This window comes from Arvicola amphibius, chromosome 11 (genome assembly GCF_903992535.2).
Source record: "Arvicola amphibius chromosome 11, mArvAmp1.2, whole genome shotgun sequence".
Lineage (NCBI taxonomy): Eukaryota > Metazoa > Chordata > Mammalia > Rodentia > Cricetidae > Arvicola > Arvicola amphibius.
In genome coordinates, this window is record NC_052057.2 from 98913078 (window position 1) to 98940345 (window position 27268).

The 27268-nt window shown below is 49.7% G+C and overlaps 1 protein-coding gene across 2 annotated transcripts in view; it reads right to left on the minus strand.

Annotated features, from left to right (window-relative positions):
• The window catches only part of Tbc1d2 (TBC1 domain family member 2), a 47377-nt gene extending 21350 nt beyond the window's left edge, over nucleotides 1-26027 (minus strand). Inside the window, exons 1-6 of one of the 2 annotated variants that reach the window (XM_038348190.1) lie at nucleotides 25898-26027; nucleotides 25272-25695; nucleotides 21826-21967; nucleotides 13242-13389; nucleotides 6539-6672; nucleotides 5047-5246 (exon numbers count right to left, since the gene is read on the minus strand). In XM_038348190.1, the coding sequence (XP_038204118.1) occupies nucleotides 5047-5246; nucleotides 6539-6672; nucleotides 13242-13389; nucleotides 21826-21967; nucleotides 25272-25695; nucleotides 25898-25917 (1068 nt within the window). In that variant the 5' untranslated portion in view covers nucleotides 25918-26027. The remainder of the gene's footprint in view (nucleotides 1-5046; nucleotides 5247-6538; nucleotides 6673-13241; nucleotides 13390-21825; nucleotides 21968-25271; nucleotides 25696-25897) is intronic. The other variant, XM_038348192.1, reaches the window with a different exon arrangement.
• Nucleotides 26028-27268: the final 1241 nt, after the last annotated feature.

Sequence of the window (27268 nt, forward strand, 5' to 3'; positions counted from 1 at the left end):
AGCGGTTAAAAAGGCACATGATTTACATTACTTTTTTTCTGACCAAAGGCTTCATGCTTTTTATGCAAATTTTTGATGATTTGGAAAAAAATAATAAAACTACCACTTAGAACCAGCACTGATTATATGGTCACGAAAGGCTCAAACTCTCACCTGCTAAGGAGTTACGATGTGGACACACCTGGGAGGACTCTAGCAGATGAGCCTAGGCAGGTGCACAATGAAAGCAGGACCAGCGAGGGCCGGAGAGTGGGCAGAGATGGACAAGACAGGTCTGGAGCCAAGTATATAAGCCACACGCCAGGCTTACGGCCATCCCGTGGAAACTGGCTTCGCTCTCCACACACATACCACAGAGAAATGCTGAGGGAAGCTTGCAGTTCATCACATTGGGGACACGCTCTCACGGAGCCTCAGGAATCTGCTGTGTGACTAAAGACAGCCTTGAACATCTGATCATCCGGCCTTTATCTCCTGAGGGCTAGGATTACAAGGGTGTGCTACCAGGCCTGCTTCATGTTAGCCTGAACTCCACCATCACGGGCTACACCCTAACCCAGTATCACAGTTTTGAAGCTGCTGTGTCCTTAGGAGGCTGTGGAGCCCTCCTTGACAGACACTGGGTAGCAGCACCCACATGTGACATGTCAGGAACTCAAGGATGCATGTGGCACAATTCCCGGCACCCTGGGCCCCTGCAGAGGAATGGCCAGGTGGTTTCCAAGGTCAGGTGTACTGAGGGCCAGCTGGAGGAAGCAGAAAGGCTGAATGAGTGATACTTCTCAACCCAACAGTTGTCTGGGCCATCTCAGGTTTTCATACCTGGCCATGAGTTGCTTTATTTTCATTTCTACAAGCCAGTAAGTTATCCTTTCAAACCAGCCTTTATTCTCCTAGAGCGCCAATATGTACATCGCTAAGTGACACTCAGGAGAGGGGCTGGGAGTCAGCACAGGCCTCAGGCTCTGTGTGGCGTGACTGTGTCTAAGCTTCACGTATTGATCTGTGGTCCCACTGGGAGCTCCTAAGAGGGAGGAAATGGGTCCTTGGGTCCTCAAGAGGTCATGATGGTGGAGTCTCCACAACTCAGTCCTGCTGGTGAAGACCAAAGGTCACACACATAAGAACTCCCTGTCTCTTGCCATGGGACGCCCTAAATCACCTCAGAACTCTGCCAGCAAGGCCACCCCAGGTATGACACCTCAGCCTGACAGCTCAAGCTGGTGGGGTGCTTGCCTACAATAAGCTATGTGGTTGTGTGTACTTGTAACCCCAGAAATCAGGGGAACCTTGAGACACAACAACCCTTTTCTTCATAAAGCAACCTGCCTTAGGCTAACAGATCCAAGGAGGGTCACTCTAACAGGGTGGGCTGGCCACTTCACAGAGTATCAATTTTCTCCTAATTAGGCTGGTGTTAAAGATCTCAGTTCCCTGAAGAGCTGCCTCAAGAATTAAAGAAGTGTCGAAAGCCTTTCCTCAAGTTGCTTCAGCCAGGGTGCCTCCCACCTTCCCTCCAAGTCAAGGACCAGGCCCTGTCTGCAGTACTGTGAAGTTTCCGGCCAGAGTTTCAGGGAGGGGGCTGAAGGACTGCCCCCATCTAAACAAACAACCAAGAGTGAGCCTAAGTGGGCCCACTGGGGTCCAACCTTCCCAGCAGCTGACAGATGGCCAACACCAGCCATCTGCCAGGGCAGACATATTTCAAACTGGGTGTGACTCTCAGCTCAGGGGCCCGAGGCACCTAGTCAGCTGGCCACCTGGAGCTGTCTCCTGGCGTCTAAACCTCTATAGGGCCAGCATGGGATTGTCCAGATGGATAATGGGATGATGGCTTAATGGGTACCAGAGTCCCTGTGGACTTACTGACATGGGAAGCATTGAGAGTGCCCTGACGTTTTCCAAGAGCAGCCCTGGCATTCGTGTCTGATGCTAGGCCATGGGACTGGGAAATAAGGGAGGGTAGCTTTGGCTGTGGGCAGCATTCCAGGCCTGCAGATCGGGCCTCAGGCAAGCGACCTCTAGGCCCAGCGAAAGGACTCCTCAGTGGTAAAGATCAGACTCTGAGGCCTGGTTTGGGCCCTGGGAAGCTTGGTTTGGAGAGGTCTCAGACCTCAGACCTTCAGTTTTCTGTTCAGGAGGGATCCATGGTTAAGAGCTATAGCTGGTGCTCAGACTGCCTTGTGCTGGGACCATGCAACACCGGCAATGAGCATACCTTATTTTCTCTTCCCTGAAGGATGGCAGAGTCTTTGAGGGCAGGGTTTGGTCCCAGCATGCTTTCCACAGCATAAAATTTGAGGTAAATCCTCACAGGGCTTCTGAATCCACTGATGCTCATCTACTTCAGTTGTTCTCGGCCTTCCTAATGCTGTGACCCTTTAATACAGCTCCTCACATTGGGGTGACCCCCAACCATAACATAATTCTTGTTGCTATCTCATAATTGCAATTTTGTTACTGCTATGAATCATAATATAAATATCTGTATTTTGGGGTGGTCTTAGGTGACCCTCGTGGAAGGGTTGTTCAGTCCCCAAAGGGGTTACAACCCACAGGCTGAGAACCACTGGTCTACTTGGATGGCTAAACTTAGACATGTTACCATTTTTCCTGATGCTAGCACACTTTCCTACCAAACACAGGAAAGCATCTCAGAGGTGCTGCCCCTGGGAAAGCCAGGAGCCATTTTCCTCCTGATGGGTTCTGTCACAGTGAGCTCCCGCTGTCAGCTTGACACAAACCTGGTCACTGGGAAACACAACTTCAGCTTTAGAACTGCCCAGATCAGACGGGCCTGAGAAGCTTGTGAGCCTAGACCGCATTAAAAATAAGTGGCTGAGCAAACCACTGGGGACAAACCAGTAAGTGGCATTGCAATGTCCTTCATGTTTTCTACTGTAAGCTCTGCCTTGAGTCCCTGCCATGGCTTCCCTTAATGACTGACAGACTGCAATATGTAAGATAAAATAAACCCTTTTCTCCTCAAGTTGTTTTTGGTCACGGTGTTTACTGCAGTGACAGAAAGGCAAAGTGCACCAGACCCCGAGGGCCTAAGATGAGCATCTCTCCTCAGAGCCCAAGGAAGGGGACACTGGCAACTATGGTGCACTGAGGGGTGCCAGCATTGACCTGAGGGTCCAGACCTGGACCTCTCCAGCCAGAACAGCCATACCTCCCTTTACCAAGAGGAGATGGGCTGGGACGTTAACAGACATGTCACAGTCAGAATGTGGGCCTGTGCTGGGAGTCACTGCTAGGCTGCCTTGCATGCATCAGACAGGCTGGGAGCAGTAATGTGCACTTGGGCTAAAAGTCAACAGGTGAACCACAAGCTCTTTCCTCCCAACCATCTGTCCCAACAAACTGAAGGCTTCCTAGGAAATTACCCAGTAAAAGTCTACATTTTGAAAGACCCAGACAACTTCCCCATGACCTCTCCTTTGAATAGGTACTTATAGCCTGGCAACCCTTAAAGGTCCCTAAGAGTCTTGCCTTCGTTCATGGAAGGCAGGGAGACTCCAGAGGTGCACGGGTCTCCAAGGGCTTTGTGAGTTCCTCTGGCCATTTGTTATGCCTTAGAAAGGAAGACCAGGTAAAGGGCAAGCTACCTATATATTCTAGGAAGAAGTGACATGCGGTAACAGGACACGCAGTGTTTACAATCATGGTTCCTTTTCCTTTTTCTTCCAAGTTTGGCTGAGGAGCTTCAGTGACATGAATCTGGGGATCTGACACGCAGTACAGTCAACTGGACACACTTTTTCGACACACTTTTATGACAGATCATGGGGCTCAGGGGAGACCTGAGCTCACACATCGCTCTGTGTTCTCATAGGATATGTCACATGCAGCAAGTGCATGCCTGGGTGTTCATTTGCCCCACAGCTGCCTCTGTGATGCAATGCAAGTCCCGGATGGGCTGAGCCTGTGACCTTCACTCTGTCCTTCCCGGACAGCAGCACGCTGTGCTGTGTGCGTGCATGTGTGTGTGTGCATGTGTGCGTGCGTGCGCACTATGGGCCTGAGGTGAAGACACACCAATCCATGGAAGAAGCCCCTCCAATCACCATCTGCCTTGCTAATTGTGTCAGGCCTGGCCTGTTGTGAAGGGGCAACGTTAGGTAGGAGAGAGGGCCTCTCTCAACTGCCTCTCTCCAAGCTGGGCAGAAAGCACAAGCAGAATCACAGAAGGGAGTGAAGACTCCACAGCTCAGACCACATGCCCCACCCCAGCCAGAGTCCTGGGCAGACAGGGGCCAGGGAAGGAAGCTGGAAGCGCTCTGAGCAGCCAGAGCTCAAACACAAACTTCCGCTTCCCTCACAGGGGCAAAGGAGCCCACCAAGGGGGCTTTAAGGTAACAGCTGTGAGAGCTTCACTTTCATGACGCTGGAGAGAGGCATCTGCCCAGCGCTGCAGCTCTCCCACGCTCCTGCCACTGATGCTCACCACGTCAGAGAACGGCCTTTACCCATAAAAACCTGACTTGCTCCGAGTTGAAGCCCTCTGAATGTTAACGCCTCTGGGCATATGCCCTGTGTGCTCCACAATGGCCCCACATCTCCTTCTGTCTGCTACAGTGAACTCCTGCGAAAACTAAGTCACGTTCCGGCCACTGTTCTCTGCCACGCACTGCCAGCATTCTCTGTCCCGGGTCAGTCCCTCGGGCCTCTGTACATATCATCAGGTTCTACCATCCACCCTCCCTGGGATCCCTCCCGAGACCTCGCATCTCGACAGCACCTCCCAGACACTGCCTTGCTTTCATGTTGGATCAGACCGCCAAATTTCCCCAAGAGGCATCCAAAAATCAATTATTAAAGCAAACCCCCCAGAGACCTGTGCCTTTGGGGGCCACCTATCACCTAGTTTGTGTGACAGCTTGTCTCTGAGTGACTGATAGTGAGGCACCTCTGACCTCCACAGTTGTCCTCTGAAAACCACATACGAGCCGTGTTGGGTTGGGTTGATGCACTGCACAGTTCTCGGCAAGGCTCAGAGGCCAGGGGACACAATGGGGTTCCCAGGAAGGCGCTGGGGCTTACCTTCTGTGACTTTAGCTCTTCTGTGAGCATCAGCACCTGCTGTTCCAAGGCAGCCACCTTTTCCTGGGCCATGCGGCTGCGAGCCAGCCCATCAGAAAAGAATGGGAAGGTGTTGCTTTGTCGCTTAGGCTTCTGTATGGGACTTGAGGGCAGAGAGGACCTGGGTATAGGCTTGGGAGGCTCCTCCGGCTCTTTTCCTGCTAGAGATGAAAAAACACAGATGTCAGGATGGGCAGAAACAATATAATGGTCCATCCACCTACGGGTGCCACACCCACACAATGGCACCTTCCTGCTCTTTCCCTATGGATTAGAAAGGGGGGAATACTCTTTGCTTAATTTATGAATCGTTACTAGGAATTCTGCGGCAGTCATTTAACAGTGTGAACACACTTAATGCCACAGAATGGTGTGATGGAAAGCAGTCAAATGTTAAGTTTTGTTATGTGTATTTTACTACAATAAAACACACTTGAACCTGGTGTGGTGGTGCGCACCTGTATCCCAGTACAGAGGCAGAGGCAGCAGATCAGAAGTTCAAGGTCACCCTCAGCTACAGGGCAAGTTAAAAGCCTGGGATACGGGACACCCTGTCTCATGGTGGAAAAAGCCAATCCTCTGGAGGCCCAGGAGAACTCTGGAGGCCTTCGTCTTTGACACTTCTCTCCAGAGGGAAGGGAGACTCGTAAGACTCAGAATGTAAAAAAAGGTAATTCATTTGGAGAAGAGACACTTGGAAGACTCTGGAAGCCCCCTCCCCAGTAGTGTAAAACTAAGTAAACTACTGCTGGGGAGGAGACTGATCAAGCCGACTATACAGATTGCCCATCTGCCTGCAAGGTGTGCAGGGAGCTCTGGGTTGCAGCTTTCGGGAGTCTGTACCTGTGCTGGGCACTTTTGGGTGATGCAGTTGCTTTTCTGAGTCATCCCTGGCCTTTTAAATACTGCCCCCCTCCCCGGCTGTGCATACCCGTTAGTAACCCCAAACCCACTGGTTCCGCCACTTAGGACTTTGGTGGAATCATTATTTTAGTCTGTCATGGGTTCCCTTTCTGGGGTTAATAGTCGTGTGTGTGTATGTGTGTGTGTGTGTGTGTGTGTGTTACAACTCTGCAGGAAAAGTCTGTCACATAACACACCCTGCTAAGGATTGAACGTTTGTGTTGCCCATAGCCCCAGGAAGAAGCTCCAGCCCCCTGTGTGACGGCATTAGGAGGCAGGGACTTAAGTAATTGAGATGAAGGCATGAGGGTGGAGCCCCATGACAGGGGGATGAATATGAAGATGAAGATGAGAGTCTCAGCCACCTAGAAGGCAGAGCACGGCAATCCACAAGCCTGGAAGAGAGAGCCTTGACTAGATGCCAATCTTCAGCATGTTGACCTTGTGTTTCTCAGCCTTCCACCTAACTAGAAGAATCCCAGTAAGCGTGTTCTGCATGACACACACACATATGCTCTTGCAGGCGGGAAGGAGACAGGCCAGAGCTCACCTGGAGCACCGGGATCAGAGGTTGAGGGCTGCTCACCACCTTGAGGCTCCACACCCTGTGAAGACTCTTCCACTAGTGGTCCATGGCCTATGGCTTGGGCCTGCTTGTTGCCCCGGATATTGTGCATGGTGTTTCTGGAAGGAGAAGCAACGAGGATGAGGCTGGCAACCTCTCTGCCCTGCTTGCTGCCTGCTGGGGCTCTGACCTCACCAGCATGTCTCCAACCACCCAGACTGTCTCCACTCTCAGCATCCTGCGTGATGCACCTGCCCCCCCCCCCCAGGCCCCAACCCCTCTTCCTTCTCATTTATCCCTGCCACACTACACTCCCACACCCTTTTATTCCTGGTTAATTTCACACATACATACCGTCTATTTTTTTAGATTTATTTTATTTTTATGAGTGTTTTGCTTGCATGTATGTCTTAGGGTTTTTATTGCTGTGAAGAAGCATCATGACTATGGCAACTCTTATAAAGAAAAACATTTCATTGGGGTGGCTTATAGTTCAGAGGTTTAGTCCATTATCATCATGGTGTGACATGGTGGTGTGCAGGCAGACATGGTGCTGGAGAGTTAGCTCAGAGTCCTACATCTTGACTTGCAGACAACAGGAAGTAGTCTAAGATACTGGATGTGGCTTGAGCATATATAAGACCTCAAAGCCTGCCTCCACAGTGACATACTTCCTCCAACAAGGCCACACCTACTCCAACAAGAGCACACCTCCTAATAGTGCCACTCCCTTTGGGGGATCATTTTCTCTCAAACCACCATATATGTCTGTGAACCATGTGTATTCCTGCTGTTTGTGGAGGTCAGAAGAGGGCATCAGATTTCTTAGCAATGAAGTTACAGATGGTTGTGAGCCACCATGTTGGCGCTGGAAACTGAACCCAGGCGATCTTCTACAAAGAACAAGTGCTCTTAACCACTGAGCTATTGCCCCAGCCCCCTACAATATATCTACCCCATCCTCCCCCATTCTTTAGTGCCCCCAACATATGCCCTTCCTACTGAGTCCAATTACTGTTGCCAGCTTGAGCATGAAGAACCTACTGTTGGCCATAACCCTCAAGAACAATGACCCTGCCCCCAACAGTCACCAGCTGCCAATAGTTCCTCAGCTAGGGGTGGGGCCTCATGAGCCTCTCCCTCCCCCCCCACTGATGCTGGAATTACTGATGGCTTTATCTTGTACAGGTAACCCCAGCTGCTGCGAGTTCACAAGTGCAATGAACACTGCGTTTCTCACAGGCTTGGTTCCTGCAGCCCCAACCCCGCATCTGGAGCGGTGTCCGCACTTGTCATTCTGCTTGCTCATAGACTCAGAGCAGTGACTGTCATAAGAAATTGCTTCACGTTTATTGAACGAATGTTGAATGCACTTGTCATCCTAACTTCCCCAAATCCTATGGCCCAAAGGCCCATCAGTGGTTCCCAGCTCTGATCTGCTGAGGCATGTTGTAAGCATTTCCTGGCAGCTTTCTGCTTTTGCGCTCTTCCTGGACCCAGACCCACCCAGGCTTGCAGGTTTCACTGACTCACGGCTTCCAAGGGACTTAATACACTCGTGCCCAGGCCAGTTTCAGCCAATAGCTTGTCGAAGCTGAGGCCCCATTCCTGAGTCCAGACTTAACCCTTGTGCAATTTATAGAAAGGAACCAGGTAGCATCAAAGACTAGCCTGAGAATACAGAATATAGCAAAATTCACAGTCTACCAGATGAAGAGGTAGCTCAGGTGTTTATTTTTCCTGGCAAAGAGATAAAAGCTCAATTCTGAAATCAATAGTAAGGGAGAGAAAAATTGCTCCCTAAGTGAATTGTTTAAAACTCAGGCTATGCAGCTGGGCAGCGGTGACACACGTCTTTAATCCCAGCACTCAGGAGGCAGAGGCAGGCGGATCTCTATGAGTTTGAGGCCAGCCTGGTCTACAAGAGCTAGTTCCAGGATAGGCACCAAAGCTACAGAGAAACCTTGTCTTGAAAAAGAAAAAAAAACAAAATAAATAAAACTCAGGCTATGCAAGATGTATATGTATATTATGTAGCCCAGGTGCCACAAAAAGAAATAGGTCACAGGAGGCACACCTGTCCAGGGAGGGCAGCCACGGCGTGTGGCAGGGAGGGTGATGGTGTCTGAAAGCCAGCCGCAGAGTGTCTGTGCTTCCTAGTGGAGTTCTAGGATGGGTTCTGAAGGCAGACAGACTTAATCACTGGCCTTTGAAACTCCCTGAGATCTGTTTCAGTGTAGATGCAAACGATGGGGAAGAATCCGGTGCCTGAGTGACTGAACCGTGTTTTGAATGTTTCTATTGGTGAGTCCACAGAGATCTTACAGTTAAAATCCTTTCGCCATTCAGAAAAAAAAAAGTTAAACTCAGCCCCTTCCCCCCAACGCTTGTGTGCAGGCTACAGTGAACACCGGGACAGTGGGTGTTTTCTTCATTCACTATCTTCTTTTTTTCTTTGGGACAAGGTGTCTCACTGAACCCAGAGCATGCTGATCCGCTCAACTGGCTGGCCGGTGAGCCCCGGATAGCTTCCTGTCTCTCCTTCCCCAGTGCTCTAGTTAGGGACAGATACCAGGGATGTAAGGTTTCTCCAGCAAGCGCTTTACCACTGAGCCATTTCTCTAGCTCTTTCCATTATTATTATTATTATTATTATTATTATTTATTTTTGAGGCAGGGTCTCATGCATCTCAGACTGCAGCTCAGGCATCACAGGTTTACTGTGTGACAGGGCAACTTTGGACTTCTCATCCTTCTGCCATGGGTGCTAGGGATCAAATGCAGAGCTTCAGTGAGCCTGAGGGGCAAGGGCTCTCTCTACTAACTGAGCCACATCCCCAACCCCACATTTCTCTTGGCCCAGTCTTACTGAAAATTCTTACTATCACAAAGTATCCACCAACATTTTCAGCCTTAAATAAAGGATAGGAAAAAGTGAAATAGATTTGATATGGTGACTCTTTTTCTAAAAGAGAAAGAAAACAAGGAGAAAAACATTAAGAGTTACCCCACCTAGTGAGGGTTAAGATTTTCTGTGAACTGCAGAAATTTGTTCTGAGCTATAACAGACAACTAGTTTTCACTATGACCTGTTACCATTTTGGGTGATACTGCACCCGGAGGGCATTTACTAAGGAGCAGTAGGGGGGTTGTTAGGAGGATTGGGGGGTAGTCAGACAAGAGGATACGAAAGTCGATAGACCTGCACGGGCCCCTGGCTCTGTTGAGTCACCCATGTGAGACACATACTTTGAGAAATAGGATAGACAAGTCACTCTGGAAAATCCTCATTCCACAAATCTGCTCAGATGCTGGAAAAGTGGAAAACACAGTCCTAGAGAAGGAAGGGAATAAAGGACTGGGCCTGATAATGGATGGGAGACTGGGCCGGGGTGAAAAAGAAAAGGGGTGCACAGATCAGATTAGCGCTTCAGCAAAGGCCATCCCCCCAAGGGAGTGCAGCGCCTCTCTTCCCATAGCTACAGAACTTCCTGGGGAAGCCACCCCATCCCTGCAGGCTCTAGCTATTAGGTCTACTCAGACTCTGAGTTCTTTCTCAGTCAGGCCCAGCAATCTGTGTCCATTTCATCTAAGATTTCAAATTATCCCATGGAGCTTGTTCATTTTTTGACAGGGACTGACTAAGTACCCCAGGCTGACCTTGAACTCAGAATCTTCCTGTCTCAACCTCCTGAGTGCTGGGTCCTCCTAATCACCACACCTGGCCCTAGCAATCCTTTTTATCTCTATAACGTTGGCAGTAATGACCCTTTGTTGTTGTTCCCAACTTTAGTAATTTTAATTTTCTCCCTTTCATGACCTAGCTAAAAGTTATCATTCTAGTTAGACTTTTAAAAGAAAAGCCATTTCATTTTATTTGTGTGTGTGTGAACACACACATATACAACTGCCACAGCACATGTAGGGAGGTCAGAGAACACTTGTGGGAGAGAGTTCTCGCCCTCCACCAAGTGTGTTCCAGAGACAGAACTCGGGTCATCGGGCTTGGCAGCAGATGCCGTCACCATCTCACCAGTCGGAAACTCAGTTCTAAAAGAAGATCCAATCTGCTTGTTTTAAATAGATGGGTTCAGAATAAGAAAAGAATGCGATTGTCTTTTCATGGATTGATAAAGAATGTAGCCATCGGTTAGATTAAGGTCAGCATTACGATGCTAATAACCAGATCATGGCATTTGGTTATTGTTAAAACTCTATTACAAAAGACCCCTGACTTCTCGGGCTGGTCATTTCCCTTCTTGGTTCTTACTCCCCCTATCAGAAACTCACAGTGCAGTGGGCAAAAGACCACCATGATGGGGATTAGTGTGTGCTAAGCGCTGCTATGCAGGGGTCTCACAGGTCACAAGCCACAAAAGTTGGAGAGCGACTGAGGGACACACGCCACAGCCAGACGCACTGGGCTGAGTGGGGTGCTGGTCACTGCTGCCCACACTTTCTGTTGTCAGGAATTAAGCTTCCCCAGCATGTCACAGGGTTTGTGACTCGTGGTCCTTGGGTGTGGGAGAGCAAGAAAAACCCCAACTTGAAGGCAGGAAAGGACCTTTCTGGTCCTGGATGGTTTCTCTCTGGGTCACTGTCTCTGAAGGGAGCATCTCTCTGCCATCAACCCATCGACTTTGCTTGGAGCAATTACTCTCCGTGTATGCTGGCTCCTGGCGTGGCTGACCCCCACTGTCTGCTTTACTAGATCTGAATCACCATGGAAATGCACCTCTCCGTGTGCCTGTAAGGGTGTTTCCAGAAGGGAGACGACCCACCTACAATGGGATGGGCAATATCAATGCACAAGGAGGGTTCCAGAAGGAATAAAAAGGAGGAAAGGAGTGAACACTACCACTCATTTGTGTCTGCTTCCTGACTGTGAATGCAGTGTGCCTGGCTCCCGCCTCCATGCCCTCCAGGACACCACGGGCTACCTGTTCTTAAACCAGAACAAGCCCTGCTTCCTTGAGGTTAGTTAGGGATTTGGTCATAGCAATGAGAAGAGTACCTAACTCAGCTCTGTTCTGAAAGGCTTGGCCAGCACAGGGGTGAAGGGCAACCTCAGTGAGAAAGCCAGCTATCCTCCAGGGTGGCTTCCTGCCAGCCAGGGGGATTAAGAACAGATCCCAACACATGCTCCGCTGGGGGCTAAGTCCTGAGAGTTACAAGAAGATGCGTTCTCCTCGGTTCACCTTCCCGACAGCCCTGGAAGTGGCCCTGGACGGAAGGGGAGGAGAACCCAGTGTGAGTCTAACACTGGGACACACGGCAGCTGGCTACGGCGGTCAGTGAGAGCACAGTCTCCGCAGTGCTCAGGATGCCCCTCATCCTGCGCTCAGGCCGCACAACCGCAAGCTCAAGGCCTACCAGCACCTATGCAAGGCCCGTGGGCAGGGTCTCATTTCACCACATCGTCTGGGGCCCCGGCGGTGCAGGGGGCAGTCTTGCAATGCTGCTGTTGCCTTGCATCTGTGGCCATCACAAGGGATGGGAGGGCACTGCCTGGGTGAGGCTGTGAAACCACCTCCCTTTCTCAGTTTCCACATGCCCTCTGTTCCACTTTTGGGGCTGTGGCCTCCCTTGGGCACAAACCACCCGCCCTGGATACCCGCTGGCCAGGAGGCTGGCCTTCCCAGGTTCCTCTTCCCTTTAGCGTGTTGCCAACATATCCAGTTCCTCCCAGAATCTCAGGGGATAAGCCCTGCACCCTGGGTGCTCACCCATGCTCCATATCCTCTAGGCTTCTCTCTCATGGGCTCCATGCCCCTCTGTCCAAATGGCTGCGGTTAGCACTTCCTCCAGCCAAGCAGGCCCTAAAAGGTCACATCTCTTCTTTTCTCTAAAGCCTGTTTCTCTCTGGGAAGAACATGGCTACCCTCTCAAGCACACACATAAAATAATAAAATAAAAAATTAAAAATGTGAAGGAGTTAGGACCTGGCATGGTGGTTCGTGCTTATAATTCCAGCACTCAAAAAGCTGAGACTGGAGGATTGCTGCAAGTTCAAAGCCAGCCAGGGCCACAAAGTGAGTACCAGGCTAGCCTGGGGCTACAGAGTAAGACCTTATCTCGAGACCTTTCACTACAGAGTAGCTGACATGACTGACGTGATAAAGTACAAGTATTAGAAGTAAATAATTGGATACAAACTCATCATTTGATGTGATCTCAGCTAGAGTGGATATATAGAGCTATTTACTACTGCTAAGCATGATGAATGATAAAAGTATGGGTAATTTCTAATTGTCCTTTTAAGATATTGTTTATTATTATGAGGCATGGTGTGCCTGTGGGTGCGGTAGGGTGGGTGGGTGCTTGTGCCACACAGTACACGTGGGGACAGCTCTCTGGAGTTGGTTCTCTCTCCCACCTCTATGCTCATTTCAGGGACTCAGGTCACAAGATCTGGGCAGCAAGCGCTTTGCCAGCTGAGCCCTGTTTGTGTATTGTGAAACAAGATCTCTCTATGTGGCCCAGGCTGGCCTAGAACTCATGGTACTCCTGCCCCTGCCTCCCAAGTGCTGGGACTCCAGTACCTGGTCTATTTTTAAATAACAATGTGGTTAATTGAAAATAAGGCAACAATCCCACCGTTGTCTACTCTACACAGAACCCCACCTGATGAAGCTCACAGAAAGGGGGTATGGTGGGCTGGCTGCCTCTTATCTCCTCGGGCACTCACTGTATTTCCGTTCCGAGATGCTTCAGGGAGATGTTCTGAAGGGCCAAGGGCATGGCAGGGACAGGCTGCAAGGCAGCTGCTGCACCCACAAGTCCGATGGGTGTTTTCACAGGACACAGGAACTCTTCCAGCTCCGCCTCCTCTTGTTCTAGGGAGCCAAAGACAGGCAGTCAAGACTGGTGTGAACTAGCATACTTGGCAGGAATGACTTAGTCCTGGGCTATGGGCTCAGCTCTGACTGACAGCGTACAGGGTTGTGACAGCTGCTGGGCTAGCGACCTTGATGCAGGCGCAGAGACTCTTCACGAACATGCAGGCCTGCAGGTTATTCTGTATCTGATGAGCCATTTAGAAGATGTCTGAAATGTACTGAAACTTGATGTGTCAAAGGGTCAATCCTAGCATCATCTGTAGTACCTTAAAGTAGAAATAACTTTTTCTGTTTTTTTTTTGTTGGTTCGTTTGTTTGTTTTGTTTTTTAGCATGTGCATGTATGTGTGGGGAGCATATATACATGCGTGAATGTGTATTGGACACACATGCATATGTATGTGTTAGTGTGTGGTGGCCAGAACTTGACGTCAGATTATCTTTCTCCATCTCTGCTTTATTTACTAACACAGGGTCTCTCACTGTGCCCAGAGCTTCTTGGTTAGGATATCTATCTATTCAGCTTGCTCTGAATCGCCTGGCTTGACCTCCCCAGAGGCAGAATTACAGGGGGCTGAATGCCACACCCACCTGGGTATTCCATGAGTTCTAGGATCCGACTGCTGGTTCTCAGGCGTGCATGGCAACTCTTTATCTACTGAGCCAGCTCCCCGATTCTTTATTTGGACATGGAGTCTCGTTAAATTACTCACACCGGCCTTGACCTTGTATTCCACACACCTGCCTCCAGCTCTCAAGTTACAGGTGCACAACAACAAGCTCAGCTAAAAACGAAGATTTTACAACCCGGGAGCAGGTCGGGTAAACCTTGATACATCCATACAACTGCCACTCCACTGTGTAACACAAGAGAAGTGGGCAGCTGAAGCAGGAGAATTGCTGTGAGTTCCAAGTCAGCCTTTCCCTCCAGAGAACATAGAAACATACATGGAATATAATAGCAAATGGAAAATGCCAGATTTAAAAATGGAGTCGCAGTTGTTCTCAATTACACTGAAAAGTTTCAGAATAGACTTGCATGGGTCAGGGATGTTGCCCAGATGCACAAGCTCCAGGATTCAAGGTTCCAACTCTCCAAACAAAACAAATAAACTTCTTGATCTTAAGAGTTGCTGGAACCTTCCCATCACTTTGGTGCTATTAACTATGCAGATATGAACAAGACTTAAGATCAATTAGCGGCAAAGACTTCCAGTCATTTTGAATCTAATCATCAGCCATTTGTCACAAGGCAGTTCAAAACCACAACCTAACAAAAAGTCACCAGAGTCTCAAGGTCTTACACACTCACTCAAGTGACATCAAGTGGGTTATTTTATGGCTGCACTAAACTGTTTTCTTACCAAGTCTCGGTCTCTTTAATCTTCAGTGTTTCTCTTGTACCAGTATGTAGATCACTAAGTGAGAAGATCATAGGCTGGCTTCCTATCTGGGCATCACCACACACACCTTAATGGGATTTCAAGGCATAGCATGGCTAAAGGGCATGAATTTTACCATGTGAGACTCTTCACAAATACTCTCTGCTTATGTTGGGTGGTGGAACACACTTTTAATCCTAGGAGGCAGAGGCAGGTGGCTCTCTGAGTTCAAGGCCAGCCTGGTTTACAGAGCGAGTTCCAGGACAGCCAGAGCTACACAAACTACCCTGTTTTGAAAAACCTACAAAAAAAAATAGTTGGGTCATGTCCTCTACCATTATAAGGGTTGTTTCTAATCAAAATAGTAAGTTTGTAAGAGCCTTACACTACCTGAGTAGTGATTTCTTCAGATTTCTTTCTGCTTGAAATCCTGGATTTTGAAGATAAGAAAGAATGAGCCGTGCCATGACTCACTGTTCTGGAATCTGCGTGACCTTTCCTGTGTTAGCTTTTGAATGTCTTGCCAACCTATCTCAGCCACCTCTGAGACAAACGACAAGCCCTGATAACCACACACAGCCGGTATGCAGCAGTTTGGAGAGCCCTTACCTGACTCACTAAATGCTTGGACACTGGGAAGAAGTGTGACAGAGGTGTCATGATGGGATTATGGGTGAGCAGGCTATTCTCAATTTATTAATTTTCCCACCAGATTTGCTACTGTAAAAAAATTTAGGCCTACCTTAATAACTAGAAAACAAACTCGGGAGGCAGAGACATGTGGATCTCTGAGTTCGAGGCCAGCCTGGTCTACAAGAGCTAGTTCCAGGACAGGCTCTAGAAACTACAGGGAAACCCTGTCTCGAAAGACAAAAAAAAAAACTAGAAAACAAATTTGGATTCATTAAAAATAGGAAGCTACAAAGAGAACTTAAAGCACAGAGACATATTAAGATCACAATCCTGAATCCTGAAAAGTAAGGTAAAGAAGTTTTACATTGGCATATGATCCAAAATACACAAAAATAAAGGAGGGTGGGGGTCATAACACGACATTACCATGGGCCTCACTAGAAGATGGACATGGGCTGCCTTTCCCTCTTTACTGCTTCCCCAATGTTCTGACAAGAATTCTTCTAGAGAAAGTGGCTTCAAAATGTTTAATGTTAAGGTAAGTTTCTACATTAAAAACATCATTCGAAGTGTCAGAGAGAGGATCCAGCATTCTGGAAGTTAATATGAACTGCTACAGAAAGGAGGAAAGCCCTTATCCTGAAAGAGTGGAAGCTTTAGGGGTGTGAGGCTGGAGAGATGGCTCCGCAGTTCCGTTCACTAGCTGCTCTTTCTTTCTTTCTTTCTTTCTTTCTTTCTTTCTTTCTTTCTTTCTTTCTTTCTTTCTTTCTTTCCTTCCTTCCTTCCTTCCTTCCTTCCTTCCTTCCTTCCTTCGTTTCCCCTCCCTCCTCTCCTCCGGAGTCTTCCCCCCATCCCCTGCTTCCCATCCACCCCCTCCCCTTCCACTCTTCCTCCATCTCCATTGAGAAAGAGGCAGGTCTCCCATGGGCTTGAAGAAAGCACGGTACATCAAGTTGAGGAAGGACCTAGCCCTCCCACCCCTCGCACAAGGCTGAGTGAGGTCATCCAGCATGGAGAACAGGTTCCCAAATGCCAGCTAAGTGCCAGGGACAGGTCCTGATCTCGCTGTTAGGAGCCTTACAAAGAGACCAAGCTGCACAACTGTCACACACACGCAGAGGGCCTAGGTCGGCCCCACGTCAGCTCCTCTAACTGTTTGTCCAGGTCCATGAGTTCCCATAAGCTCAGGGCGGCTGTCTCTGTGGGTTCTCCCATCATGAGCCCACCTGGCTCATATAATCCCTCCTCCTTTTCTTCAGCAAGACTCCCAGAACTCAGCCCAGTGCTTGTCTGTGAATCTCTGCATCTGCTACCATCAGTTACTGGATAGAGTATCAAGTATTTCTGATAACAATTAGGGTAGTCACCAATCTGCTTATAGCAGATGGCCCGTTCAGGCACCCTCTCCTCTATTGCTAGGAGTCTTAGCTGGGGTCATCCTTGTGGGTTCCTGAGGGTTTCCCTAGAGCCACACTGACTGCTTTTACTGGGGACTAGAGTTCAGCTCCCAACAACCACCCGCAGCTCGCAACTGCTTGTAACTCCAGCTCCAGGTGATCCAAAGCCTTCTGGACTCCAAAGGCATCACACTGATGTGGGGATACACACACACACACACACACACACACACACACACACGTAAAATAAAATAACCTATGACTTTAGGGGTGGGGGAACTTTATCTGTACATCATATCTATAAAGAAGATGTGGGTATAAAAACATTCATCATCACAGTGGTGATCATGGTAGGTGGGAGTGGAGGCTGCTCCACTCATCTAAGAAAACCTGCAGTCATTTAAACAATAGTGAGTCACATGTTGCTAACTCTCAGCAGGCTCCATCAATGTCACAGGCTGGTCAGTTGACTTGGCAACAACATTCAAAGCCGTTCTTCTGAGGCCTCCTTTCTATTCCCCCTCTCCCCAGACAGGAACTAAGCTTCCAGGAAGAGCTGGAGGAAGTAAGATGAGGCAAAGCTGCAGGATGCTGAGCCTGCAGGATGCTGAGCCTGCAGGATGCTGAGGCTAAGGAGCAGGCAAGGGGAAGAAGTCACAACTCCAGACCCAGTTAGGCAGGAGCTGGGGCAGAGAGAGCTGTTCTGGGAGGCCAAGACAGTCCTTCCACCTCAAGCCAGAGCAGACTCCCTGGGGGAAGAACAGTGAGGCAGGGAGGGCTAGGAGGGCCGGGAGGATTGGAGCTGACTGGATCTGTCTGAGAAGGGAAGGCAAAGGGTCAGGTTCCAGCACCAGAACTGAGCCTGGGGACAAGGACCAGGGTAACCAGACAGGAGAGCCATGTGTGGGGTATGGCTAGGAGGCTGGATCATGAGGGATGTGTGTGTTTGGGGGGGGGGGAGTATGTGTGTTTGTATGTATGTATGAGGGGGGATGTGTGTTTATATCTGAACATGCATGTATTAGTGTATATACGTGTGTGTGTGTGTGTGTGTGTGTGTGTGTGTGTATGTTGTTTGTTGTTCAACAAGAGCCAAAATACTAGACCTGCCTTTGGTTAGAAGATCCATGGCCAGGTCCTATTTCCACAGGGAGAATTCTGTGATCTGTTGGAAATTCCTTACATCAAAACAAGCAAATGAAAACTCAGGAAGGCTCCTCTCTACCCTGTGTTCTTCAAGGTTAGAGTACATGGAGATAGAAAAGAATAAGGCCCCATAATGTGGACTCCGACCTTTCAGGTTTTAAACAGATTCGATATAAATTTGTCTTACTCAGCAATACTTTGATGGCCTTCTCTCCCCTTCATTCAGAGCAAACAAAATCAGTTTCTCTCAGATTTTAGTACCTTAGTGTGTGTTTCTTAGGGGTGTCAGGTCTCCCACATCTCTCTGCCTGTGGCCCAAGATCAACTCTGTGGCCACACTTAACTGCCCTGTGTGTGTGTGTGTTGAGGGAGGTATCACCAATACAGAAAGAGCAGCTTGGAGAGAATAAGGTGTGTGGGGAAGCCAAAGCCAGCCAGTGACATGAGCTCAGATGCAATTCATTTTCGCTAAACTCTGTGGCTCGCTGGGGCAGAATGAAGTTCCTGAAAAGTGGAGGTGCCCAGAAATTATGGCCTACTGCAGAGCACTAAAGGAACAGGCACTCATAGTGGCCTTACTGCAGCTGAGACCAGCGCTTCCCGCTGGAAACAAGGCTTGATGGCCCGTGGCCCTGGCTCCTCTTGCCCGAAGACAGGCCCCTGGAGAGATGATTGTGCTAGGCATATCCTGCAGCCCTCAGACTTCTCTGGTCTGAGAGCTTGGACTATTCCTGCACTACAAGGAAGTCCCTGACTACACACACACACACACACACACACACACACACACACACAAAAGGGCCTAGGCCAGGAGGTTGCTGCTTTTGTGGTGTAGCCCTGAATGCCCCCTCAGCTCTGAGGTATGAACCTATAGGGTGCACAGTTTGAATTTTAGGGTTGGCATTTCCTTTCCAAGGGGGCCTCAGCTTCCTCTGCTATAAAATGAGAATGACACCTAGAAGACTAAGGGATTAAGTGAGATGACACACGGCCAGGCTAGAGCAGTGTTGGTAAATGGGAATTTCTGATGGCAGACATTTATGAATAGCCCCTGTAAGCTGTGGCTTCCTTTGGCAACATATAATTACAGAAATCTGTCCGTCATCCTCATTGTCTTTGGCCCTCTGGGGACCACTGTGTAGGTATAAAAGAAAGCTGGAAATGCTACAAAAAACTGTAAGGAGAGACCGCGCCTCCAGATTGCTCAAGGGTGTTGATGGAACTTTTTTTTTTTTTTTAAACGGGACCCAGCCTCTGTGACTCAAAGTCAGAAGTGGATCAGGAGGCTTGCACAGCCTTCTGCTTCCTCAGGAAGGATAGGGAGGGGCTGAGGTAGGGCAGCGTGCTCCAAACAGCTAATCTCAGGCTCAGCAGCTTGCTCAAGACTCCAGAAAGAAAAGGAGTCAGGCATAGCAGCTCATGCTTATAACCCCAGCATCTGGAAAGCTGAGCCAAGATGATCACTGTGAGTATAAAGCCAACCTGGGCTACAAAGCAAAGCAAGCAACATACAGTGGACTCCATAAAGCGTTTTCTGTGTGTGCAGGCGTATGTGTGCATGCGATGTAGGAGTTTTCACTTAGGCCCTGGGTCCAGCAAGGGCAGTTTGCTACAGGACAGAAAGGCTGATGGAAGGTAAAGTCTGGACCTCTGCTTCCCTCATCTCAGGCCAGGGCTCTCCCTAGGATATCACCACCCTGGCTATAGGGACACCATGTGGCCTGCCCCATGAGAAAAACAACGCTAGCCCCAAACAGGCCTAGTCCGTGTACTGAAGCAAAGCTATAGAACTAAGAACCTGGACCAGGACTGGCACAGCTGAGGCCTTGGGGTTCCACACCATGTGGTTCCACACTCTCTTGGAGCCTTGTTCTTCACATTTCAGATCAGCTTGCCTTTGCCCTGAAGCTGGCTATGGTGACTGTGTCAACTCAGGCTATACTCTTCCACATAGACAGGGATGCCTGGCTGTGTGATGCTGGTGAGTATGAGCTTGAAGCTGTATGGTGATGCACACCTGTAATCCCGGCACCTGAGAAGAGGAGGGGGAAGAGGTAGGGGCTCAGGAGCTCCAGAAGAGCCTCATCTACATAGTGAATTCAAGGTCAGCCTGCGTTACACGAGACACTGTCTCACAGAAGAAAAAGAGGCTGCCCAAAGAGGTTAATGGCTATTCATAGCAAGGAGCAGCTGTTACACTACAGCAGTGATAGCCCATTGATGTGGGTGTACTGTTACAGTGGTCATGGTATGTAGGCACTATTAGGATAGCAATAGCGTGTATATGCTACAATGATAGCTACAGAACATACATGCACAGTGATAGTGTGTACTATGGTGCGTGCGTGCTACTATGATAGTGTTAACATGCATGCTATGACAGTGTATACTATGATACTGTGTGCTGTGACAGTGTGTACTATGGTGTGTGGTGCTGTGATAGTGTTAACATGCATGCTGTGATAGTGTGTGCTCAATGTCAGACATGTGACGCTCTATCCTGGCTAACTGGCCTGAAGTTGTGGCATTTTAGACACTAACTCTACTGGGACCTAGCTGATCATGCTGTTGCCATGGCAGCTGTGGGGTAGTCCATCCCCATGCTGAAATCTATCAGCACGTGGTGGGAGGAAGTGTGACTTCCAGGTTTCTCCATGTTGGGATATCCTGGAACTTACAGCAAGACGTGATGGCTCATGTTTATTATCCTAGCACTTGGGAGGCTGAGGCAGGACTGAGAGCTTTGAGGCCAATCTGGGCTACACAGCAAGAACCTGCCTGTCCCCAAATCCAAGGGCAAGGAATGATAGTTTAGTGACTGAGTGCTTGGCTAGCTAGCGTTCATGAAGTCCTGGATTCAACCCCCAGTAAACACACACACACACACACACATATACACATACACACACACACACAGAGAAAGAGAGAGAGGCAGAGACAGAGACAGAGAGAGAGAGGCAGAGACAGAGACAGAGAGACAGAGAGAGAGGGGCAGAGAGAGAGATAGGCAGAGAGAGAGAGGCAGAGAGAGAGAGAGGCAGAGAGAGAGGGGGGCAGAGAGAGAGAGGTAGAGAGAGGCAGAGAGAGAGGCAGAGAGAGAGAGAGGCAGAGAGAGAGGGGGGGCAGAGAGAGAGAAAGGCAGAGAGAAAGAGAAAGAGAGAGACTGCACTTGTAGGCAATATGAACTTTGATCTCTGAAATCATCAGGGTTAAAGTAACAGATACTCCAAACCATTACAAAATGCCCAAGAAACCCACTGCATTGGCACTTTTACTTTTGTTGTTGTTGTTTTGTTTTTGGTTTTTCAAGACAAGGTTTCTCTGTAGTTTTGGTGCCTGTCCTGGAACTAGCTCTTGTAGACCAGGCTGGCCTCGAACTCACAGAGATCTGCCCGCCTCTGCCTCCTGAGTGCTGGGATTAAAGGCGTGCGCCACCACCGTCCGGCTTGCATGGCACTTTTGCACCGACCCTTCCTTCTCACAACTCCAGGCAGGTGTAACTTCTTGAGATATCCTAGGGATATCACAATGTTCTATTGGGTTCTGACCATAGGCAGGCATTGTTCAAAGCGTTTGAGGTACATGGATTCAGCTAAGCCTCGGAAGAGCACTAAGATGGGTATTTTATTCACGTCATTTGGTAGAGAAGGAAACTGGAGCTCAGGCAGGCTTGGTAACTTGCCTGTCATCATCCACAGCTGAGACCTGAACTCAAGTAGTTGACCTTTGAGCCCATATCCCTGTCCTAACTGATCCTATATTCCATTCCTGGTTCCACTCCTTGGCGGACAGGCCTCCTCCCATGTTCCCAGCCTTAAGGGAAAGGCCTGGCTAGCAAATGCTTGCATATGTGGCAGGAGGTCAGCCCATTGGTACCTAGCTTGAGGTGCAGGGTGGACCCATTCCCAGACAGGCCGGCAGCAGGGGTGACGGGAAGTGCAGGTGGGCTGTTGTGGAACTCCCAGCGCTTCATCTGCAGCTGCTGTAGCCAGTATAGCATCACTTGTTTGGTGGCGGCCTGAGAAGCACAAGCATTAGTTAGTCAGGTCCCAGGCCTGCAGGGTGGCACTAGGCACGGCTTTCAGAGATCACAGATGTTTAGGAACTTTGTCCTGCCCAGAAAATACCCATCAGCACAGCACAGCAGGCCTGCATCCACTTCTGGAACATCACAGAAAAGAACCAGCCTCTGGTTTCCTGCTTGGGCTCCTCATATCTGTTTCCTCGAGCGTTTTGTAGGGACAGTATTACTGTTTTTATAGTGCTTATGAAGACAGAATAGGGGGAATAGAGTGCTTGGCACAGTGCCTGGGATATGGCAGGTGCACAAATGCATTCCCTAGACAGAGAAAGAGAGGTACCATGAGAGAGGAGAGAGTTGTGAACTGTGGCCTGGCGGGGCCCAGTGACTACCACTCTCCTTGTGTGACAGCCCCAAGTCCTAGCTGCCTTTCTGTGGGATGGAGGTAATCCCACCTACTGCAGGGCTATACCAGCTCATGACTCTGGATGGGAGCAGGAAAGCCACAAACACACTGTGCTAACACACTGGAAACCTGCACCACTCCAACAAGTCAGCAGTTGATGCCAGTCATTTCTTTCCCAACTAATAGCCCGAACAGTGCTTTTACATCCATTAGCTCGCTGGATCTTCTAGGGAGACGGTAGGCGTGATCAGCCCTTTTCCCAGATGGAGACACAAGCGGTCCAGACATGTAGTGGCTATGACATGCTGGCCCAAGAACTTGGTCTTTCCACTGTAGAGCAGAGCTTTACTGTAGACCTAATTTTAAAGGCATGAGCTTTTGTGGGCACGGGTGATGGGCAGCTCACGGGAGTAGATCACGATCAAGGCTACAAAGGAACGGCAGCAGGTCTGTAATCAGGGCAAGCTCCCTCTTTGGAGAGGGCCACAGACGCGGTGTGACTTGGGTGGGGAGAGAGGTTGCCACAGTAAGCTTCAGCAGTCAACATGGCATACAAACTAAGAGTCACCTGGGAAAAGAGAACCTTAATTGAAGACCTGTCCAGATCAGATTGGCCTGTGGCCATGTCTATGAGACAGGAGAGCCCAGCCCACCGCGGGTGGGGCCATGCCTAGGCAGGTGTGTCTGTATAAAAAGATGGCTGAGAAGGCCAGAAAGAGCAACCCAGTCAGTAGTGTTCCACTATGGCCTTCACTTTAGTTACTGCTTCCAGGTTCCCGTTTGAGTTCCTGCCCTTCAGTGATGGACCAGGATGTTAAATAATTCAAATAAACCTTTTCTTCCCCCAAATTGCTTTCGGTGGTGGTATTTCTCAAGGCAACAGAAACTCAATGAGAACAAGGGTATTTCTATGATAGTCCTCTGGCCTGTTACACAGCAGACATCAGTAGGACAGTCTTTTCTTTTCATACGCTGTTCCTCCAAAGCTTCAGTCGCTCTCAGGCTTCACCAGACCTGATAATCCCCAGCCAAGCACAAGCACCTCATTTTATTCCTGAACTCGCCTGACACGGTCACACTGAGCCACCAGTCTGTCAGAGGCTCTGCTAACACTGGAAACCCTGTGACAGGCCAGCACACGTGATCTTGGTTCACACTGAGGTTCAGAAAGTAGCCCTTAGATCTTCAGGCCAGATTTAGTTCAGATAACACAGATCTGGGTGTCCTACAGTTTCTTCACCCTGAGGTCTCTCTCCTGTCAGCACTACCCCCATCGTGCAACCAGCCAGTTACCATCTCCTCCATCTCCTGACCACCTCCTTCTGCTTTTTCTCCAGGGTCACAGCTCCTGCTCAGCCATCATTCCCTCCTGGTTACTCTCTGAGGGGCTCTCAGACTACCAGTTTCCTCTCCCCCCAATTTTTTCCCTGCCCAACAGCCAGGCTGAGCTCTCTAAACCCTCTAATCTCCTTGCACTCCCTTAGTGTAAGGCTCTTAGACAACCTCTACAACCTGCTGGACAAAGTCTAAGCCCTTGAGCCCAATTCACCGGTGTCTCCCTCTCCACCTCCGTCTTCGGGGCCAGGCTCCTGTGGCTTGCCTGGATGGATGCTCAGGGTTACACTGCGTTTTCCCATCTTAGCGCACAGGCTCCCTCAGCATAACTGCCTTGATCATTTGCCTGTCCAAAAGCCCATTACTTCTCTCATTTAAGGGGTGCCTTTTTGAGGAGCTCCCGGCCCCTCATGTGGAGGCGCCGACCCCTCCCGTCACTACACTCTCACTGCACAGACTCTTCACAGTGTCTCCAAAGGCATTTAAATACGCTGCCAGCTTCCCCATCACACCTTACGCTGTTTGAGAGGAAGGGGTAGAGGCAAACAAGTCAGACTTGTTCCACACCCCAGAGCCTAATGCGTGGACTCCCGGAACAGTAAAAACCATGTACTGAGAGGCCCCTGTCCACAGCATTTGTCTTATGGAACGAGCCCAAGACCTAAGGCCCACAAGACCTCTGAAACATCCTTTCTGGCCTAAATGTCTGAGTTTCCATTATTTATTTTAACGGCAACCTCCTCCCTTCTCCCCCGGAGCCTAGTTAACTAGCCACACCCTGCAAGGAAAGGAGAAGGAAAACCTGTGGGTATCCCAGTGTCTGGACAGCGGAAGGTTGGGGGCATAGGGAGCAGGAGCAGAGGCGGTGGGGAGGAAGACCTTCGTCCTTACATCCTTACACTCTTGAGCCTCAAGAACTAAGCCCCCTCCCCCCCGCATCTGTCTTCCCAGTTAAGCGAAAGGCCATTTTCTCTCAACTTGGTAGAATCTGACCTGGGGCTCCACCACCCTGTGTGTGTGCCTATGTGTTTATTTAAACAACATTTACTAAGAACTCACCAGTTCAGACATGCCTGGACAAACAACTTAGACTGATCGCTAAACTTACATATTTTCCCTCCTAACCCCTGCCCATGTCTGTGTTCGCTCCCGTTGGCCAAACCACCAAGACATGAATCAGATCCGGCCTTAAAGAAGGCAACCACAAATCTTGACTCTTGCTTCAGTACCAAGGAAGTAAGTCAAGGAAACTGGGTTGTTAGGCACCATCAAAGTAAAGTTTTGATACAGCACTGGAAGATTCCAAAAGTGGACCACATCGTTTGTAAATGCCCGGTCTGAGTCATACCCTTATTGGCTATGACTCAGTTTCTTGGTCCATAAAATGAGTCCCTCACCCTTGCCTGTGGGAAGGCAATAAGGAAACGGTGTAAAGACTCTGTGGCAAAGCTCCAGGCTCTGGGCACATGGCAGTAATCACTGTCCAGGTCAATTTAGGGTGCCCAGGCATTGGCCCTGAAAACTAGCTCAAGCTGGAAAAGAGAGAAACGTTCCATTTACCTTAAGGGTAATAACCCGGTTGGGAGTCTTGACTTCGAAAGTGCCCTCATCCTCGGCGTCCACCTTGCAATCAAAGACGGCACTGGAGAGGTCGATACTGTCCAATGGGTTAGCATCCTGAGCGGTGCGCGAATAATACAGGTGACACTTCTTCTCGTCGTAGAAGAACCAGCGGCATTTCCAGCCCTTGATGGGTCCTTTGCCACCAAACTTACTTAAATACCCACAGAGTTTCTTGGGGACCGTGTCTAGTGGCCGGGCGCAGTCCTCTGAATCTCCCGGAGGCACCACCTCGGGCTCCCTGGCCGAGTTGGGCGGTTGTGTGGACTCGGAGGGAGAAGGGGTGCACTCGGGGTCCTTCTGCATCGCTGCTGGTCCGCCGCACAGGCCTGCAGCACTGGAATCTCCAAGATCCGGCGGGCACCTGGGAACCGGCCGACACCTGGCTGGGGCGGAGTCGGTCCAGCCCGGCCCCCAGAAGAAGGCGGAGAGCCCCAGTCGGCGGCCGGGAGAGCGCCGCAGACACTTGACTGCAAACCCCCGCTCCCCGGCAAGCCCGCCCCTATTCCCTGTCACGCGAGGACCCGCCCTCGGCCCCGCCCCTCAGCCCCGCCCACGCAACATACTTCCGGCTTTTCCTCCACATCGTCGGCCATGCTGGCTACGCGCGTCTGTCCTGTGTGCAGGCGCTTCGGTGTAAAGACAAGGTGGCTCCGAGGTGCTTTAGCTATGAGAGGGGATACGGGGAGACACGCCACCCCCTGGCCATGCAACCGTGAGGCTCGCGTGTTAGCACAGGGGATGGCGTCCTCTATGGCCGCCACCCTACGGGTGCCGCGCGAGCCACCGTTGGACGGCGCATCGCTCAGCCTTTGGCGGAGTGAACGCGGGGCGGGGAAGCTCCGTTTCCGGCGCGAGGTTGACCTCGCTGAGAAACTTTGGAATTCTTCTCTGTCCCCTCCCTCATTCCCTGAGGTCGGCCCACGGCCTTCACCGCTCGGTCCTCGGCTCTCCTTGCCTTGGGCTTCCAGTACTTGGCTGAGGTCGCCGGGACCCAGAGCAGATCTAGGACGTCGCTGAGCCCAGGATCCAACCAACCCCCTTTATTAACGGTCCTGCCTTAGTTTACAAATGCCGTCCCAAGGCGTATTACGGCAAAACAGCTAGACACTTTGTTCCGGTTCGCCTCTCTTCTGGGACTTCATCTCGCCTTTCTCGCCACTTCAGCTCCTGTTGCTTTAGCTCACCCCACAACCTCGCCATCCTTAAAGAAATCCGTGTGCAGTCAGGAGTATTAACGGAGTGGAGTATGGCAGTGGCGGCCTCTCTGAGTGCCTGTGTACCTTTAAGAGCCCAATTTCCCCAGGCTTGAGAGACTTGCTCTACTAAGGTTTTCTCATGTGCTCAGGCCTGCCCTTCCCCGCCACTCCACAAGAGCGGATTTATGGGGATGCTAAGGAGCCCTCCTAGATTTGCAGAGGCCACTGGGGATTGTGTTTTCTAGACAGGAAGGTTACAGTCAGCCTATCTTCTAAATGCCAGACAGATCTTTTAATTGATTATAATTTCTCATCCCAAATCAACATTGACTACTACCCTACTTAATTTTCTGTTCATAATTTTATATTTTTCTAAGAAATTCCTCAATTTTTACAACTGTTTTTTGATAATATGCAGGAAGCTCTGAAAACAGCAGGTAGAAAGGGGTTAGCTGGAATTAAAGGTCAATAAACCAGACATGAAAGCAGTAGGCAGTAAGCCACCAAGAGAACAGTAGAATAGTTAGCAGAATTCACACCACTGAAAACTGAAAGATACTGCAATTTCATTATTTTTTTAAAGATACGGTCTTGTATAGCCGAGGCTATCCTCAAACTTGCTATGTAACCAAGTACGGCTTTCAGTTCTGACAGTCCTGTTATTGGCAGCTGTGTTGGCTGGGGAGTCCTTGTAAACTTTTCAGGATCTCAATTTACATGAAACCGAATCCTTGGCTT